This window comes from Canis lupus, chromosome 13 (genome assembly GCF_048164855.1).
Source record: "Canis lupus baileyi chromosome 13, mCanLup2.hap1, whole genome shotgun sequence".
NCBI lineage: Eukaryota > Metazoa > Chordata > Mammalia > Carnivora > Canidae > Canis > Canis lupus.
The window spans coordinates 18756838-18776979 of NC_132850.1; the positions used below are offsets into that span (position 1 = coordinate 18756838).

Consider the following 20142-nt stretch of genomic DNA (forward strand, 5'->3'; position numbering starts at 1 on the left):
TTATTTTATTTTTTAGGATTTTTATCATGAAAGAATGTTGAAATTTGTAAAATGCTTTGTTGGTATCTATTGAGAGGATCATATATTTTTTTACCTTATTTTATTCATATGGTAAGTAACACATTTATGATTTTGAAAGTGAAACTAACCTGTGATAGATCCCACATGGTCATGATGTATTTATCTTTTTATGTATTACCGGATTTTTTTTGCTAATATTCTTTTGAGACATTTTTTGTCTATGTTCATAAGGAATACTGGTCTGTAGTTTTACTTACCTCTGACATCTTTGTCTGGTTTGGGTCTCAGATTAATACTGGCCTCATAAAATGAGTGGGAAAGACTACTTCCTCTCATTTATTTTTGAAAATCTCTTCCTTCATTATTACCTCCTTTTGTGTTAAATATGTATTTCTTAGTACCCATTTTGATTTCCCTTTTGTTTTGTTTCTTTTGATATATTTTTAGAATTATTTTCTTAGTGGTTGCATCTTAAAACTATCTAATGTATATTAGTTTCAATTTAATTTCAATAGTATAGAAGAACTTTGCTTGAATGTACCTCCTTTCTCTCCCTCCTCCTTATTGCCTTTGTTGCTATACAAATGACATCTTTATACATTATAAAGCCATTGACACAGTTTTATAATTATTGCTTTATGAAGTTGTCTTTTGAATCAGGAGAAGAAAAGAGTCACAAGTAAAAACACATTTATATTTTATTTTATATTTACCTTCATTGTTACCTTTATTGGTGTTTACTTTTTAGCTAGATTCAAGTCTAGTCCTTTCATTTCTACCTGAAAGGCTTCTTTTAATATTGCTTGTAATGCAAGTTTGCTTGCAACAAATTCTCTCAGTTTTTGTTTGAAAATGTTTAATTTTTCCTTCTTTTGTAAAAGATAGACTTCCTAGATATAAAATTACTAGTTGACTATCTTTTTCTTTCAGTTCATTTGAAAATACCAACTCACTCTGTTTTGGTTTCCATGGTTTGAATGAGAGGTCAGCTGTTAGTCTTATTTAGGATGACTTCTATGTGATGACTTTTCTCTTGCCATTTTCACAATTTTCTGTCTTCTTCTTTCAAGAGTTTGACCCTGATGTGTTTAGATGTGGATCTCTTTGAATTTATCCTACTTGAAACTTATTAAGCTTCTTGGATGTGTTAATTCATGTTTTTCATTAAATTTGGGGGATATTAAGCCATTCTTTCTTCAAATATTTTCCTCCCCCTTTTAATCTCCTTTTCTCATTCTTGGACTCCCATCACGTGTTGGTATCCCTAATGGTATCCTACCATTCTCTGAAACTCTGACCATTTTCCTTATTTTCCTTCATTTCTTTTGCTTTTATTTATCAGATTATTCTCTATGTATTTTCAAATTTGCTGATTCTTTCTTCTGCCCACACAAATATTCTGTTGAATCCCTCAATTAAATATTTTTATTAGACACTGTACTTTTCAACAAAGAGTTTCCATATGGTTCTTTTTGATAATTCATATCTCTTTCTTGATATTCTCTACTTGGTGAGACATCATTCTCATAATTTCCTTTAATTCTTTAGATAGACTTTTCTTCAGTTTCTTTGAAGTTCTTTATAAAAGCTTATTTAAACTCTGCCTAGTGGTGGTGGAAGGGGAGGAGGGCAAGGGGTGGGGGTGACTGGGTGGTGGACACTGAGGTGGGCACTTGACGGGATGAGCACTGGGTGTTATTCTGTATGTTGGCAAATTGAACACCAATAAAAAATAAATTTATTATTAAAAAAATAAACTCTGCCTAGTAAGTCCCACATCTGGACTCCCTGAAGATAATTCTTATTGACTGCTGGCTTTTTTTTTTAATTTCCCTACTTCTCTGGGTTTTTATTGTTGTTTCATTTGGTTGTTCTAAAAACTAATGGTACTGTTTCTTCAATGACTTTTTTTTTTTTTACTAATCCTATTCGATATCACCTGTTATATGTAGCTACTGAAGTCTCTGTTTGGTTAGCTTAGTGGTCAGATCATAATTGCACAGAGATTTCCTTAAACACCTTCAACCAAAAGGTTACCCATTCTTTGTAAAGCAACAAAGGTTAGGCCAAAGCTTCATCAGTTTATAACTCTTTTAACTTTTATCTCCCACTTGTGCAGGACCTCAGATATGGCCTCAGGTAAAATATTATGGCCTTCTTAAGTTTTCTTTGGAAATGTGCACAGCCCTGCACATGTGTGTGCTCTTCTAGATCCCCAGGAATACACTGGAACATTTCAAAGATCACAATAGACATCTCAGTCCCCAGATCTACTTTTTAAGTTTTTTTTTTCTATCCAGCTTCCCATTTGTCCCAGCTGACATCACTGCTCCAAGCAGCTGCAATGTTAAAACAATCACCTTCACTATTTTCAAAAATATCCCGGGCTACACCTTTGCCCACTGAGCAACCTTTGATTCAGGCCAAATAACAAGTCCTGTAAATGGAGCTTTTCCAGGGAGCTGTAAGATGGACCAAAAAGTGAGAGTTCTCTGGTGACAGAGCTTTTGGAGTAGTTCCAAACCCAGTCTTCCCTCTCTAACGGCTGTTAGCCTATTGATTTTCACAGATACCATGGCTGCAAGGCTGCTGGTTTTTGAAGGCTAATGGGTAAGGGAGGTGAGAATAAGGCCAGATAAAATGCCGTAAATTTCACTCTTCTTATCAAGATTCAGCACTTCTACTGGGAAAATAAATTCTTAAATTGTTGCAAGCCTTTGGCTAATTTCCAGAGTTCTGATAAAACTTATTTTAATAATTCCTGCTTGATGCTTTTTTGAAGGAGTGGGGTTTTGAAGGCTCTTACTCTTCCATTCTGGAAGTCCTTTTCTAAGCTTTTAACTTCTTACAAAACAATAATATGAGTTATCTAATAACTTGAATGTTACATAGTGGAGTTGTGTGAATAATATTATGGAAGCAAAGTCATAGCCAATTCTGCTTGTAAGGCTGAATACATAATGTAATACAGAAGTAATGGCATCTGAGCCAGATCTTGAAAAATAAGTGGAATATATGTGTGCACAGATACTAAGAGAACAAACCAAGAGAAGACATAAAAATAGAATCAAGTCCATAATAATATAGGCAGAAAGTAAATTTAAAGCACTTGGAGTTCTACAATAGAACCGAACAGAAAGTCAACTAAGGAACAGTGACCAGAAATTATGAAGATACACATTCTCTTGATTCTTTTTTAATTTGGAGATCCCTTTAATTCCCCCCCCCCACATCCATCTTAACAACAGTTTACATTATGTTGTTTCTGGGAATCGATTCTAAGCTTTCTTTTTATTTTTGTCTCATAAGCCATGAAGTAATGAATTATTTCATCATTTCAACAATTTTCTATTATGTTCTTACTTTTTTGCCAGGAATTATTCTAGGTGCTGGTAATACAGAAGTGAATAAAGGCACAAGACAAAAAGACTTTGTTCTCATAGAACTTACGCTCCGAAGACGACAAGAAAGTGACAATAGGGCAGCCCGGGTGGCTCAGCGGTATAGAGCCGCCTTTGGCCCAGGGTGTGATCCTGGAGACCCAGGATCGAGTCCCATGTCAGGCTCCTGCATGGAGCCTGCTTCTCCTCTGCCTGTGTCTCTGCTTCTCTCTCTCTCTCTCTCTGTCTGTCTGTCTAATAAATAAATAAACTCTTTAAAAAAAAAAAAAAAGAAAGTGACAATAAAAAATGCATAATTCCATTTACTATTAAGTGACACTAACAAAATAGAATAAGAGGATAGAAGTGGTGGGTGTATATTTCAAACAAGGTGGTCAAGAAAGTGTTCTTGAAGGAGACAGATATTAGAAGTGAAGGAAGCAAGGAGGCAAGATATGTGAATACCTGGGAGAAGAGTATTCCAGGCAGAAAAAACATGTAGCACATGGGTCCTCAGGGTGGAGCAAAACTAGCATGTTCAAAATACATTTCCTGTGTGACTGGCTTGGAGTGAATGAGGATAAGATCATTAAGGTGGCCAGAGCCTAGAATATGCAGATCTCGTAGGTCACAGTAAAGATGATGAGTGTATCTTAAGAAGATATTAATGATAATAACGATAGTAGATAGAGAGTATGTTTATAGTTCGCTGCAGCAAGGGACAATATCCCAAATGAACCACAGGATATCTCAGTAAAAGCTTGGAGAGGTTTATTATAAGATTTTAACTTTGTGTGATTTGGGGGAAAGTTAAACAAAATTGGAATAAAAAATGTGTCAGGCTTTACATATAAATGTAACTGTTTTTACAAATAAGCTCATTTCATCTTCATACCAACCATATGAAGTAAATAATGTTATTATTCTTTAAAGAAACTGAAACACTGAGGACAAAAGGAATTTACTCAAAATTACAGGTTTCCTGGGGACAATTCACAGTAAACATTCTTAAGACCAAGTCTCCTGAAGAGGCAGATGTCAAGTGGAAGGAACAACTACTCTAAAGCTCTCTCCTTCTCAACTACAAATTGATTCCCCAAGAAGGAAAAGACATGGGGGGGGAGGACTCAGATTCTGCTTATAATTACTTTTTCAGCCAGCCATGATAGAGTAAGCTATACTGCATCTTCATATTGCTGCACTTATTGCCACTCCCCTCTTCCTATCTGGGTTAACATTTTTTAGGATAATATAATACAGAAGATAGCAAAAATAGACTTAGACTCAAAATTATTTTATTCTTCTCCCTGTTCCAGACAGAAAAGTGGTAGAGTCACTATTCAAACCTGAAAAGATATACGAACTAGAACATTACCACCTGCCCATTTATTTCTGCTGAGTCTGTTACTGTTCAAGGTATGACATCTGATTCTGTTTGTTCAAAGAAGAAGAAACACTGAAGAAATAATGACCAAAAATTTTTGAAAATTAGTATTAGTCACCTAATTATGGATCCAAGAATCTCAAAAACTAAAATGCATAATAAACACCAGACATATAATGTAAACCTAGACATATGATATTTAAACTACTGTAAAACTATAGGCCGATATCTTTGATGAATATAAATGGAAATTGTCTCGATAAAATACTAACCGAAATAACTCAACAGCACAGTAAAAGGATCATACACCATGATCAAGTGGGATTTATCCCTGGAATGCAAGGATGGTTCAACACACGTAAATCAATACATGCATGTGAAATATATATACACATATATATATAATATATAATATAGAGTAGAATATATTGGATATATGTTACATGATAGAATAATAGAATATATGACATATATATTATATGGTTACTATATATTTAATATATATTTAAATATATATTATATTTAAAATATATGTTGTATATCCTATTATTATATACATTTTATATATATTATGATAGAACACTATTCAACCACAAAAAAGGAGGAAATACTGCAAAGGAAACTTGTATGTCACTTAGCAATGTTGAAGGCATTATGTTAAGTGAAATAAGTCAGAGAACAACAAATACTCCATGTTATCACTTATATGTAGAATCCAAAAAACTGAACTCATAGCAACAGAAAACAGATTGGTGGTTACCAGAGATGGAGAGTGAAGAAAATGGGTGAAGGTGGTCAAAATGTACAAACTTCCAAGTTAAAAGATAAAAAAAATTGTAAGGATATAAAGTACAGCATGGTGGCTAGACTTAACAATATATTATAATCGCATATTTGAAAGTCACTAAGAAAATAAATCTTAAAAGATACCGACAAAAGAAAAATTTTGTAACTACGTGTAGTCATGGATGTAATTAAACTTAGTACTGATCATTTTGCCATATCTATCTATCATCTATCTTTATGTTTTATAACTTAAATTTATAAAATGTTATTTATATCTCAATAAAATGGGAAAAAATAAAATAAGGGAGTATTTCCCAAATGTCTTTCAATACCAGGAGGGAGAACTTTACTATGCATGGAAAAATATAGTATGCATGTGTGTGGGTGTGTGTATTTTTACATATATTTTTTAAACATCAAAAGTGCCCCTCAACTCCGTCCAGTTAAATTCTACAGTTTAATACTTCAGTTCAAGTATATGGGATCACACCATCCACCCAATGAAAGTTAGATAAATTCTTGATTCCAAATAATAATTTTGGCAGGCTTTAGTGTCAAGAAAGTTCTTCACGAATTCAAACATTAAAACCTTTTAATGAATAAATAACTCAAAAAACTGGCTGCTGTGCTTACTAGGATATCAACTTTCACGACTGGAAAAGTGCTGTCACCATTTAAAAGACAGAAACATGTCTACCTTACACAAATGATCCTTAGAAAATAAGCAAACGGCAAGTCATAATCCTTCATGAAATTCTTTTTGCTCAAGGATGCTGTGTAGCCAATAAATTATTAACAAGGTTGTGGTCTCACTAGAGATGGCTCCAAACCAATAACAGAAAAAAAGTTATTAAATATCTCAACTACATACACACATACCCATATACACATGCATATATAGACATATAAGTAATAAAAATGAAAGGATCCAAAAGTTTGAGTCATCTCTCTCAGCAATAACTCACTCTAAAGAACAAAGAAAATTCAACAATCATGCCAAATTTTACTGTCACCTGCTAAAAGGTCTGAAATAACCTAAAGGACTAGATGGGGAGGTATCGTCTAAAACTTTGGCATTCCATCACACATTCCATGTTCTCTACTCTTGGGATTTGATCACCATGAAATGAAATTTACTTATCAGTGTCATACTATAAGCACAGAGTGAACCTGGGAGAAAACCTGTTAATATAAAGAAGGAATAACCACTTTCCACCCATGGAGTAAGTTAACAGGAATGAGAATGAGAAATCTGATGACATGACTCTCTGATACTGATATATGAGAATCTAAACCTTGCAGCAGACTCAAAAAAGAATAAGACTGAATGCAAAGGAAGAAGAAAATTAAAAAAAAAAAAGCTCATGTTCCAGTAAGCTGGTGTTACTATAGTGATGGTACTATCATGAGGGTAACGTGTTCTATACAACAAAATAAGTATCTGCTCTAAGAATAGCCTGGGAGTATCTGATCAACACTGGGGAAACTGAGTCCCACGGGCCAATTAAGGGCCTCCTGAGGGAGGGGAACATTGGGTATATAACTGACTATCCCCTCTCATCAATTCTCACTTCTGGAAGTCACAGGAGACACTATCCCGTAGGAGGAATCAGATTTCAGAGAAACATAGATAAGTCTGTAGTGGAGCCAATATTTCTCTCCAAGCCAGAAGTGTCCAGCAATGAAGGCGCCCTCTCTGGGCTGCTGCCTGCCAAGGAGCCCATGTTCTCCATCGTGCCTGCCTTCTGCTGCCCTGGAAACAGAGGATTACAAGTCAGACCTGCCGGACCTACGGGGAGGTGGGTTCAGAGGAGGTACAAGTGTAGGACAGTCCTCAGGTAGGCCTCCTAGCTCCGCCGCCCCTGTGTGATCCTGGAAACAATAGCCCCTCATGTCACCTGAAGAATGTAAGGAGATTCATCTTTCCACCTGAGAGGCCTGGCTGTCAGGGAACCGAGAGATGGGGATGAGGAAGAAGGGAGAGTTGGTCCTTCTTAACCAGGAGCTGCATCCGGTCAGAACCAGGTCTGTCCCTCACTGTGGAGGGGATTCTGAAATAAATTAATAAATTAAGACCAAACTACTAACAACAGAAACGTAGGCAACTTCACAGGCTTTGTTTTGCTTGTCTCACCGTGGCAATCACACGACACTTAAGACTTACTCAGAGAAGGAAGTTTTCGCGAAGATTCTCCTTCAACTTCCCAAAGCAATGCCAACCTTCCACATCTAGACTAGGCAAGGGAGTAGGAGGGGGATCTTGGTCAGAGGGAGGGGTTATGGCTCCCACACTGCTCTCGGTTCCCAGAGGCCTCTGCTGGGCAGTATCTGACATTTGTGAGCATCTGCATCCATCCCTAACCCAGAAGAATGGAGGCCTTTCCAGGACACTGTGTGACACTTCAGGCAAAACCCTCAAAAATCCTTAAATAATATACCAGTTGCATTGCTCAGTTTTTCAACCTATAAGTAGGGATTCAACCTAGACCAAGGTTTTACAGAAGCATTTGAATTCAACAGGTAGAAGATGGAAGTGATATGAAAGCCATCACGTAGATGTCTGGGGGTTCCAATTTTTATCGAGTTAACAAACCATGATGAATGCTGAAGAATGGATGGTATGTTTGATGATTTTTGTCTCAGTTGTCAGATAACTTTAGACACCGACACCTACAATTCAACACTGATCCAGAATAACGGTGAAATGCAGAGGTTTCCGTGTGTTGTCACCTTTCTCCCTCTTCTGATGCCTAACATCTGGGTCTCTAATTCCAAACATTTAAGTAATTGAAACTCTGTCCAGTAGTAAGGGTCTATCTCTCTTAATCTATAGAAACGAATACATGATGTTCATACCTACTTACATTTGTGAGCACTGCCATCAACCTTCTCCAAGCTGCTTATTGCATAACATCCTGCGTTTTAATGCGAGAAGGTTCAGAGAGAGAAATGAGAAAATACAAATATCTAAAGTCTGATCACCAAGCCCTACCCAAGGTTTATAATCTTCAGCAGCTTAGCTATTTATTTAATGGAATAATAGAATCTGAGGGAGTTAGGGATCTCCAAAAAGGAAATATTTCTGAGGATTAAAGAATAAGGTCATCTTTGTTTGTCATTGTCACTTTTTCCTCTCTGCCCCTTAGGAAGCCGTGAATATGTCAGGAGTCAGCACAGTGACTGAATTCATACTCCTGAGTTTTCCGTGCTCCAGAAAGGTTCAGGTCCTCCTCTTCCTGCTGTTCTTTGTGTCCTACATCCTGACACTGATGGGGAATGGGGCCATTGTCTGTGCAGTGAAGCTGGATCCCAGACTTCATACCCCCATGTACCTTCTGCTGGCCAACTTCTCGTTCCTGGAGATCTGTTACATCAACACCACCGTTCCCAATATGTTACAGAACTTCCTATCTGAGACCAAAACCATCTCTTTCACAGCCTGTTTCTTTCAGTTCTACTTCTTCTTCTCCATGGGCACCACTGAGACTTTCTTACTGCCCCTCATGGCTTTTGATCGGTACTTGGCCATCTGCCAGCCTCTCCATTATCCTATCATCATGAACAACCGCCTCTGCATGAACCTGGTGGCCCTGTGCTGGGTCACAGCCTTCCTCTGCTATCCGATCCCTATCTATTTTATCACACAGCTCCCCTTCTGTGGCCCCAACGCCATTGACCACTTTGTCTGTGACCCCGGTCCTCTTCTGGCCCTGTCCTGCATCCCTGCCCCTGGAATTGAGCTTTCCTGTTCTCTATTGAGCTCTCTCATTATCTTCATCACCTTCTTCTTCATCCTTGGTTCGTACACACTGGTTCTCAGAGCAGTGTTGCGTGTCCCCTCAGCAGCTGGTCGACGTAAGGCCTTCTCCACCTGTGGTTCCCACTTGGTTGTGGTCTCTCTTTTCTATGGAGCCCTCATGGTAATGTACATCAGCCCAACCTCTGGAAATCCATCTGGGATACAGAAGATTGTAACCTTGTTCTACTCATCAGTGACCCCACTTATAAACCCACTGATCTACAGTCTACGGAACAAAGACATGAAAGCTGCCTTGAGAAAAATTCATATGAGCACAAAAATTAGTCAAAGCAAATAAGAGCTCATGAATGGGTAAAATCTAATTAATTATTTTTCTCCATTCCATTCCCATCTAAAAAGTAAGGATTTATTTATTTGCCTCTTGAAACGCACACTCAAATTCATCTATTCCTGCCTAGTTACATAATGGACAATTGTATGACAAATTAAACCATACCTTGCCCTCAGGTCAGGAATTTGCAGATCATAATTTGAATTAAATTACCTGGATGTCTGGACTTTAGGCTCTTCTTCTATCCTAATCTCCAATAATTGTCCATTTAACTGTGATTATTAACATAGTCCCTGGCCTCATGCCTTTTTGACCTCTATTAAGTGGTCAAAGGTCATTCTTACACTTGGTTTTTCTTGCTTAAACATCTCTGCTCTACTTCTTAGAAGAGTAGTACATTTTTGGTTAAGATAACAAGAAATTAGTGCCAATCAAATTATAATTGAGCCAAAATTTTAAAATAATTGACAGCCAAAAGATTGACAATGATCTTAGATCATTGTCACTGTCTCCCAAACCTGTTTCATAATTACTTAGGGAGCTTTTTAAAAGAACCGATTCCCAGTTCTTTCTCCAAATCTAAATCAGAACCTTTGAAGCGGATGCCTGGAAATCCTTATTTTAATGTTAATCAAGTGGTTCTGGTGCACCTAGACCAGCACCAATCGACAAACTCATCTTACAGTCACTATTTTAAATAACTGTGTGACACAGAGAAAAAAGTGAAAGAAGTTACAGTGAGTACCTATAGGTGACTCAAACACTGATGAGAATAGAAGGGGGTTTTTTTGTGCATCAATTTTGAAAACTTCCATTTGAAAAATAAGGACTAGACTACATTCTTCTTACCTTTTCTTACCTATGCAAGATAACTAAGATACCTGGAAATGGGTTTACATTTTAAAAGAAGACTGTCATATAGTGGCTAATGGATTTCAGTTAGTTTTATGTGAAGGAAGGTTGAATTGCGTGCACAGCCCAAAAGAGGTAAAAGCAGACAGAGAGCAAAACAGTGATTCTAAGAGACTCAGATAAAGACAGATGCAGAGAAATTTGATTACCACTCCTGGTTATTTGTCCCAACTGTGCTCAAAAACAAATTGCTCAATTCATGTCTGGGATTGATACATTTCATTTATTCATTCCACACACTTTTATTTATTTCTGTGATGTGCCCAGAATTACATCAATGTGGAAGATAAAGTTCCTGCTTTTATTAAATCCACATTCTAGTGAGAGAGACAGATAATTATGAGGTAAACACATAAATCTATAATTCCAGTTAGTCATAGTAGTGTAAAAAAAAGTGTAAAAAAGTACTGTAAAGGATAGAAGGAAATTTGTGACTATGTGTGGTGATAGATGTTAACTAAATTTATTGTGGTAACAATTTTGCAATATATACATATGTCAGATCACTATTGTAGAGCTGAAACTAACATCATATGTCAACTATATCTCAATAAAACATGAATATGTGAATATAGAAAATGTTGGTATAGGATAAGGGGTAATTTAGACTTGATGGTTAGAAAATGCCTTTGTTAGGGAGTAATATTTCAAAGTCAGAAAATGTGCCATGCAAAGTTCTAGGGGAACCAAGTCCCATGTAAGTACAGGTAAAAATTTGGGATTTTCAAGGAATATTAAATAGTTTATTTGGCTATCCAGAAGGAAAATGGTAGATGAGGCTGGAGAGGTAGGCAGGATCAGATCATCCAGAACCACCTAGGCCACGATGAATAGTGTTTTATTTGAAATCCTGGGAAAGCCTGTTCAATAATATAGAGGAAGTCTTAATAAAAATCTCATCTTAATAAAATCCTTACCACTTCATATAATCTCTTATCCTGGAACTAGCTATTTACTTATATTTATTTAAATGTGCCTTCAATAAATAAATAAATGTGTAAATAAATACATAAATAAATAAATAAGCCTTCATTATGCTATATTCCACCTTGTTCCATTAAGGATCTGACGTACCAAAAGAAAAGTGCAATAAAAGAAGGAATAAGAATAATATTAACTTGCAAAGAAAAAAAATAGAATGATAGTTTTTAGATAAGACCTTAGGCTGGTATTAAAGTCAAGCCTCTAAATGTGTTATTAAGTCCCTTCAAAGCAAAGTGAGAATGAAAACATTACCTGCTATATGATTTTCATTAACTGTAAGAAGAAAACAAGTGGGTTTATAAGGAAAGATCAATTAACGGCTCTTAGTTCTATAAAGATTTCTTTCATGAGGATTCATACTAGAAAAACTAAGAAATATAGTGAACATTGGTCCCCTGAAATATCTTATACAGAGAGATAGATGATGATAGATACATAGATATAACCTGGTTCAATACAGCTGCTTCTAATAACAGGTCTCAATAAGATTCAAAGGCATTATATAGAAGTATGACTCAAGAGAAAAAGTTCTTTCCAGGTCTAATAACTTTGATCTAAATATTAACTTTTTGATGTTCTTCCTTAATCTAAAAGTCTGATCCAGAATATCCTAAGAATAAAATTTAGAGCTAAGTGCATGGTCATCCAAATCAAAGATGAATAACCCCCTATTCGAATACCAAAGTTCTCTTCTGTGATATAGAAATTGGTTTTGAAGAAGCATTCACAAGAATGGAAGGAACTGTTGATTTCAGAGTATGTGTTATAAGTTTATTGGATACTTTCTGCACTGGAAGTAATTTACCTGTAAGAGGCTGCCATATGTGCTATCCAAAGAAAAGTGAAGGATGGAAAGGGTGATTGAGAATGGACAAAGAAGTGGGAAGTTTGGGAAAGAGTTATTCCTGACATAACTGAAATGGAAGGGGGAAGCATTGTTCATGAGAAGCTCATTGTTCATGCGATTCATTTATGAATCCAATAAACTTTTATTCAAACAAACTTTCAGGTAAATATTTTAATTATCCTAAAATAAGATACTTATTTTCCTCTTAAATGTATAAATTTTCTGCTTAAGTGCATAAAATAATATACTGGCTGAAGGATTTAATCCCATGACCCTGGGATCATGACCTGAGCTGAAGGCAGGTGTTCAACCCCTGAGCCACCCAGGTATCTTGCATATTCCTGTTTTTAAATAACATATTGGAGACAAATGATAGCCCAGTGATCTAAAGAAAAAGAGAGATAAAGAGTTTCATCAATTCTGTCATTCTATTTGATCACTTGGAGTTTTTATTTGTGTTTAAAACATTGAGGGACGCCTGGGTGACTCAGTGGTTGAGTGCCTGCCTTTGGCCCAGGGCATGATCCTGGGGTGCCTGGATTGAGTCTCACATCGGGCTCCCTGCATGGAGCCTGCTTCTCTCTCTGCCTGTGTCTCTGCCTCTCTCTCTGTGCGTCTCTCATGAATAAATAAATAAAATCTTAAAATAAATAAATAAATAACTTTAAAACATTGAAAAGGTATAAACTACAAGATGTTCAGTTTTTTGGTGGTTCCAAATTTTGATTCATATATTAAATACTTTATAAAGCTTGAATAATATTTTAAAGTAGTATTTCAGGGGCACCTGGGTGGTTCAGTCAGTTAAGTGTCTGTCTTCTACTCAGGTTGTGATCCCAGGGTCCTGGGACTGAGCCCAGCGTTGGGCTCCCTCATCAGAGGGGAGTCTGCTTCTCTCTCTCTCTGCCTCTCTTTCTGCTCGTGTTCTCTCTCTTTCTGTCAAATAAATAAATAAAATCTTTTTAAAATAATAATAATAATAATAATAATATATATATATATATATATATATATATATATATATATATATATATATACTGGCTGAAATAAGGAAAGAGGGTATCTTATTTCTATAACTTGATCCAAATAGGATAGTGAGTGGAATTTGTAAAACACTAGATAGAGCACAGGTAATTGAGGTAACTGGCAGTGAGAGCAAGGTGCCCTCAGGATTCTGGAAGCAGAAAGAAATTAAAACATAGTAAATGGACATTTAGCAGTCATGAGGACCAATTACTTCCCACTTGTGGTTTCCTCTCACAGAGTTTGATGGGAATAAGTTACCCTCCAGAGCAGAAAGTAGCCTTCACCAGTGAATAGGAATTTGTGACATTGAGAGTCACCTTAGCCAACTGAAGCAACTTCAGATCACATGCCATACACTGCTAACACCTGCACTAGGGATAGCTTATAGATTCACCCTCTAAGAAAACATTCATCTTTCTTTTTTACAAAAGATTTTATTTATTTATTCATGAGAGGCAGACAGAGAGAAAGACAGAGACAGAGAGTCGGAGACACAGGCAGAGGGAGAAGCAGATTCCCGGTGGGGAGCCTGAGGCGGGACTCGATCCTGGGACTCCAGGATCATGCCTTGAGCCAAAGGCAGATGCTCAACCGCTGAGCCACCCAGGAGTCCTGAAAGCATTCATATTTCATTGTCATAACTAGTGTGTGCTGCCATGAAAACACCAGGTGTGGAAAAAGAGTTTTTATTTTATCAGATCCTTCTTAAGGCTTAAGTATTGCTGATGTTTAAGTGATATTTCCTTAAAAAATAAAACATTAATATAGGAAACTCTCAACAATTGGGCTGTAAGGGCAAAACTTTTCTCAGAACTAGGGTATTTTAAATTTGACTTTAGTTTTCCCATTTAAGCCCTATTAGAGGGGCACCTGGGTGGCTCATTGGTTGAGCATCTGAGTGGTTCAGCTCAGGTTGTGATCCCCGGGTCCTGGGATCCAGTCCCACGGTGGGCTCCCTGAATGAAGCCTGCTTCTCCCTCTGCCTGTGTCTCTCCCCCTCTCTCTCTTTTTCTGTGTCTCTCATGAATAAATAAAATCTTTAAAATAAATTAAAATACATAAATAAACCCTGTCAGATGATATTAACACCCAAGTTGGCACATAAGAATCTAGCCACATAACATACCCACATATTGAACTATAACATACCCACACATATTGAACTATGTTTTAACCAACATCCATTTGCGATAAAAGTTCTTAGCAAACTAGGGATAGACACAAATATCTTTGATCTATGAAGAGATTCCAATTAGCAATAATTGCACCTCAGATAAGCCTCATTGGCTATGACACTGCCGTTGTGCAAAGCTCGAAACATCTTTGATCTGTAAAGAATATTTTCAAACACCTGCATCTGCATCACACTTGATGGTGACAGTGAATGCTTTCTCCGTAAATTAAGAAATAGGACAAGAATTCTGGTCTTACCACTTCTATTCAACATTGTATTGGAAATGTCAGTGCAATCAGGCAAAGAAAAGAATTAACAGGAGTGCCTGGGTGCCTCCCTTGTAGGCTCAGGTCATGATCTCAGGATCCTGGGATGAAGTCCCAGAATCAGGTTCTCTGTTCCATGGGGAGTATGCTTCTCTCCCTCTCCCTCTCCTTCTCCCTCTGTCCCTTCCCCTGCCACTCATGTGCTCTCTCTCAGATAAATAGAATCTTTAAAAATAAATAAACAAAAATAATCATGTTAAAAATTTTAAAATAAAAAAAGACTTTGAAAGATGAATGGAAAAAGAAGATGTGGTCTATGTATACAGTGAAATACTACTCAGCCATTAGGAACAACAAATAACCATCATTTGCTTCGATGTGGATGAACTGGAGGGTATTATGCTGAGTGAAGTAAGTCAATCGGAGAAGGACAGTCATTATATGGTTTTACTCATATGGGGGATATAAGAAATAGTGAAAGGGATTATAAGGGAAAGGAGGGGAACTGAGTGGGAAAAATCAGAGAGGGAGACAAAGCATGAGAGACTCCTAGCTCTGGGAAGCAAACAAGGGGTAGTGGAAGGGGAGGTGGGTGGGGGGATGGGGTGACTGGGTGATGGGCACTGAGGGGGGCACTTGGCAGGATGAGCACTGGATGTTATACTATATGTTGGCAAATCGAATTCCAATAAAAAATATACAAAAAATAATATCAATCAATCAATCAATAATAAACAGGCATCCTAATTGAAAAAAAGAAGGAATATTGTCTTCAATAGACATGACATGATCATCTATGTAGAAAATCCAATGTAATCAACAAAAAAGGTTACTACAATAAGTAAGTCTTAGAAGATTTCAAGATACAAGATCTATATATAAAAAACAATTGTATTTCTGTAAGTATTAGCAACAATCAAAAATTAAGATTTTAAAATAATGCCACTTATAATGGCATCAAAACATACTGAATAGAGATAGAATTGATAAAAGATGTAAAAGACCAATACAATGAAAATGACAAAACATAGTTGAGAGAAATTAAAGACATAAATACCTGTAAAGATATAACTCATTTATGGGTTGGAAAATTCAGTAATGTTAAGATATCAGTTGTTCCCGAAATGATCCAAGGATTCAATGCAAATCTTAAGAAAAATCGGACGGGATTTTTTTGGTAGAAATTAGATAGCTAATTTTCAAATTCATTTGGAAATGCAAAGGACTTACACTAGACAAAGTTGGAAAAACACTATTTGATTTTAAAATTTATTATAAAGCTACAAATGACAAAAAAGGGGACATTTACATTAAGTTACAGATCAATGGAACAAAACAGAATCCAAAAAAGCCTTATATGAAAAACTGATTTTAAACAAAAGCATTTCAGCGGAGAAAGGATAGTATTTCTAATACATGGTGCTCAATTGAATACCCATATCAAAAAAAACTTAATATTTCAATGCCTCACAAAATACACAAAAATTAACTCAAAATGGGTCATAAATTTAAAAAAATCTAAAACTATAAAACATCTAAAAGAAAATACAGGGGAAACTCCTTGTGACCCTGGCTCAGGCAAATTTTCTTAAACACAACACCAAAGGACCCATAAGAGAACAAATTGATTACCTGGACTCCACCAAAATTAAAAATACCTGCTCTTGGAAAGACACTATTGAGAGAAGGAAAAGACAAACAACAGACAGGAGAAAATATTGGCACAAGTTATATCTGTTGAAAGATTTGCATCCAGAATATATAAAGAACACTCAAATATCAAAAATAAAGGACAAATGACCCAATAAAAATATGGAAAAATATTTGAGCAGACATTGAACAGAACATATACAAATGGCAAAAAAGCAAATGAAAATATATTCAATATCACTTCTCATTAGGGAATTACAAATTAAAACCACAATGAGCTACCACTATATACATATAGAATCACTAAAATTAAAAAGACCAACTATAGAACGCCCGGATGGCTCGGCAGTTGAGCATCTGCCTTCGGCTCAGGGCGTGACCCCGGAGTCCTAGGATCGAGTCCCACATCGGGCTCCTTTCATGGATCCTGCTTCTCCCTCTGCCTGTGTCTCTGCCTCTCTCTCTCTCTCTCTCTCTCTCTTTCTCTCTCTCCATGTCTCTCATGAAAAAATAAATTAAAATCTTTTTAAAAATTTTTAAAAAGAACAACTATACCAATGTTGATGACGATGTAAAGGTGCCAGCGCGCTCATACACTGCTAGTGTGAATGTAAAACAGTACAAGCAGTTTGGAAAAGTTTAGCAGTTTCTTAAAAAGTTAACCATTGGGATCCCTGGGTGGTGCAGCGGTTTAGCGCCTGCCTTTGGCCGGGGGCGCGATCCTGGAGACCGGGGATCGAATCCCACATCGGGCTCCCGGTGCATGGAGCCTGCTTCTCCCTCTGCCTATGTCTCTGCCTCTCTCTCTCTCTGTGTGTGACTATCATAAATAAATAAATAAAAATTAAAAAAAAAGTTAAAAAAAAAAGTTAACCATTTATCTACCATTTCGTAAAGCCATTTCACCCCTAGCTATTTACCTAAGAGAAAAAAAGCATACAACGTCTTATACACAAATATTCCTAGAAGTTTTATTGATATTAACACAAAACTGGAAATAACCCACACATCCACTAAAAGGCAAACAAATGAACAAATTCTTGTCTATCTATACAATAGAATATCAGCAGTAAAAAGGAATGATCCATCATTAGATACAACATGGATGAATCTTAAAATAATTGTGTCGAGTGTCACGCCAGTCAGAAGAGCTAAAATGAACAAGTCAGGAAACAACACACTGTTGGTGGGAATGCAAACTGGTGCAGCCACTCGGGAACACAGTGTGGAGGATCCTCAAAAAGTTGAAAATAGAGCTACCCCATGACCCAGCAATTGCACTACTGGGTATTTACCCCAAAGATACAGATGTAGCGATCCAAAGGGACCCCTGCATCTCAATGTTTATAGCATCAATGTCCACAGTAGCCAAACTATGGAAGGAGTCCAGGTGTCGATTGACAGATGAATGGATAAAGATGTGTGTGTGTGTGTGCATGTGTGTGTACACACAATGGACTGCCAGCCATCAAAAAACTGATATCTTGCCATTTATAGTAATGAGGATGGAACTAGAGGGTATTATGCTAAGCAAAATAAGCCAATCAGAGAAAGACAATTATCATCTGATCTCCCTCATATGTGGAATTTAAGAAATAAAACAGAGGATCATATGGGAAAAGAATGAAAAATAAAACACAAGACAAAATCAGAGAAGGAGACAAATCATGAGACTCTTAATCATAGGAAACAAACTGGAGATTGCTAGGGGAGAGGAGTGGGGGCACTGGGTAACTGGGTGATGGACGTTAAGGAGGGCACGTGATATAATGAGCACTGGGTATTATATAAGACTGATGAATCACTGACTTCTACCTCTGAAACCAGTAACAACATGCTGACTAATTGAATTTAAATAAAATTTTAAAATAAAAAAATATAATTGTGATGAGTGAAAGACACTAGATCAAAAAATACATGTTACAATTATATATAATTGTGATGACTAATTGAATTTAAATAAAATTTAAAAATAAAAAAATATAATTGTGATGAGTGAAAGACACTAGATCAAAAAATACATGTTACAATTATATATAATTGTGATGAGTGAAAAATATAATTGTGATGAGTGAAAGACACTAGATCAAAAAATACATGTTATGATTATATATATATATATATAAAAATGCAAACATCTACAGTGAGAGAAATATTAGGGGATACCTGGAAGTGATGTCAGGGAAGGGTAGGAGGGAGGAATTGCAAAGGGGCACACTTAGGGAAGTTAAGGATAGATGTGTTGGTTGATTAATTAATAAAATGATCAATTGATTGGTTAATATGTCATCCTTCCTGAAAGAGATTTAAAGCAAGGAAATATTTCAACCTATACAGGAAAAAAAAAAACCACAGAAATTAAGCTAGGCCCCAAGGGAAGTGAGTAATAAGCCTAGAGATGTCTCCTGACATGGTTTTCCTTTCAAAAACAATAAATGGATCCTCAAGGATCAAAAAAAAGGGGGGGGGGTGCTTACTTCCTGACAGACTCTGCTTATAACCTCTCCACCCTTCCACAAACACAACCAAGGGTCCTTACCACAACCACTTGCACTTCTTTTCTCCCCTCTGGTTATTGCCGTCTCTCTAAGAAAATTTAAAAAAAGAAGCTTTTGAGAAACTTCAGTTTGGAATTCCCTTTGCTGATTCAGGTAAGAATGCTACGAAGTGTTTAGAAGAGCAAAAGTCACAACCTACTAGCTTTCACCCACAGCCCTCCAAATTTGCTACAGCCGGTCACGTACAACCAATTATTTCTTAAGCATTTTCTGGTCAGGAAACAGCCAAGATATCTCTGCAGGCATTTATCTCATTCAGTAATCTTTGGACCAGCCCTCTAAAGAGGCATGATTATGCGCATTTTATCACTAAAGAAACTGAGTATTAATTTCCTATGATCAATAAAAAAAGCTCTTGACTCTGGATCCTATGTCTTGTCTATAACGCACAGCTGTCTACCTCTCACTCCAACCAGGAAAATTATCCTGACTTTTCAGTATTTTCTACCGATTACCCAGTATTACCGATGTGCAGGCCCTTCACTGAGACTGTACAACCTAGCTGACGGAGGGAAATGAGTTGTCTCGAGACATGTCTGGGGGGGCTACAGAGACACGGGGCCAGCACGTGGACATACCAAGATCAGGAAATGCCTTTCTTGAGCTGTGTAGCCCAGGACCTGGTTCACTCACTTAGCCGTCTTAACCTTTTCTGAGTTGACTAATTTAACAAGTAAACCAAAAACAAAAAAACAAAACAAAACAAAAAGATGACTGTTGTTAATTAACTCAGTCCATTAACTCAGCCTGGGATGGTAAAGACACTGCTGTTGACAGCACCCTCTGCAGTCGCGCAATGGGAATTGATCAGTTTGGGGTTTTTGTTGTTGTTTTGGCAGCTCCTGCTCAGACTCGTGACGGGTAAACATCGCAGTTCTCTTCTGTGCAGAGGAACTAAGTGAAAAAAAATGAGTAGCAATACAGGCCTGCTAGATATACAGGATTGAGCATAAAATGGTGGTGGCCATTCCTGTTTTCTAGAACACCTTGGTGAGACTTCCTGACACAGAATTCCTCTTTTCAGAGGTATGGTTTTCTTCAGAAGCCTAAAGTGATGGGTTTT

At 36.8% G+C, this 20142-nt stretch overlaps 1 protein-coding gene and 1 non-coding gene across 2 annotated transcripts; one reads left to right on the forward strand and one right to left on the reverse strand.

Annotated features, from left to right (window-relative positions):
* The first annotated feature begins 8729 nt into the window (after window positions 1-8729).
* On the forward strand, window positions 8730-9668 carry LOC140602152 (olfactory receptor 11H6-like). The gene has a single exon (XM_072771552.1). The coding sequence runs from the start codon at window positions 8730-8732 to the stop codon at window positions 9666-9668; it is 939 nt and encodes a 312-aa protein (XP_072627653.1).
* A 4938-nt stretch (window positions 9669-14606) lies between these two features.
* LOC140603291 (U4 spliceosomal RNA) lies at window positions 14607-14744 on the reverse strand. The gene has a single exon (XR_012006288.1). It is a non-coding gene; the product is annotated as a U4 spliceosomal RNA (small nuclear RNA).
* Window positions 14745-20142: the final 5398 nt, after the last annotated feature.

What these genes read in the sequence shown, in the direction of transcription:
- LOC140602152 (XM_072771552.1), top strand. Translation starts at nt 8,730, where the DNA reads ATGTCAGGAGTCAGCACAGTGACTGAATTCATACTCCTGAGTTTTCCG.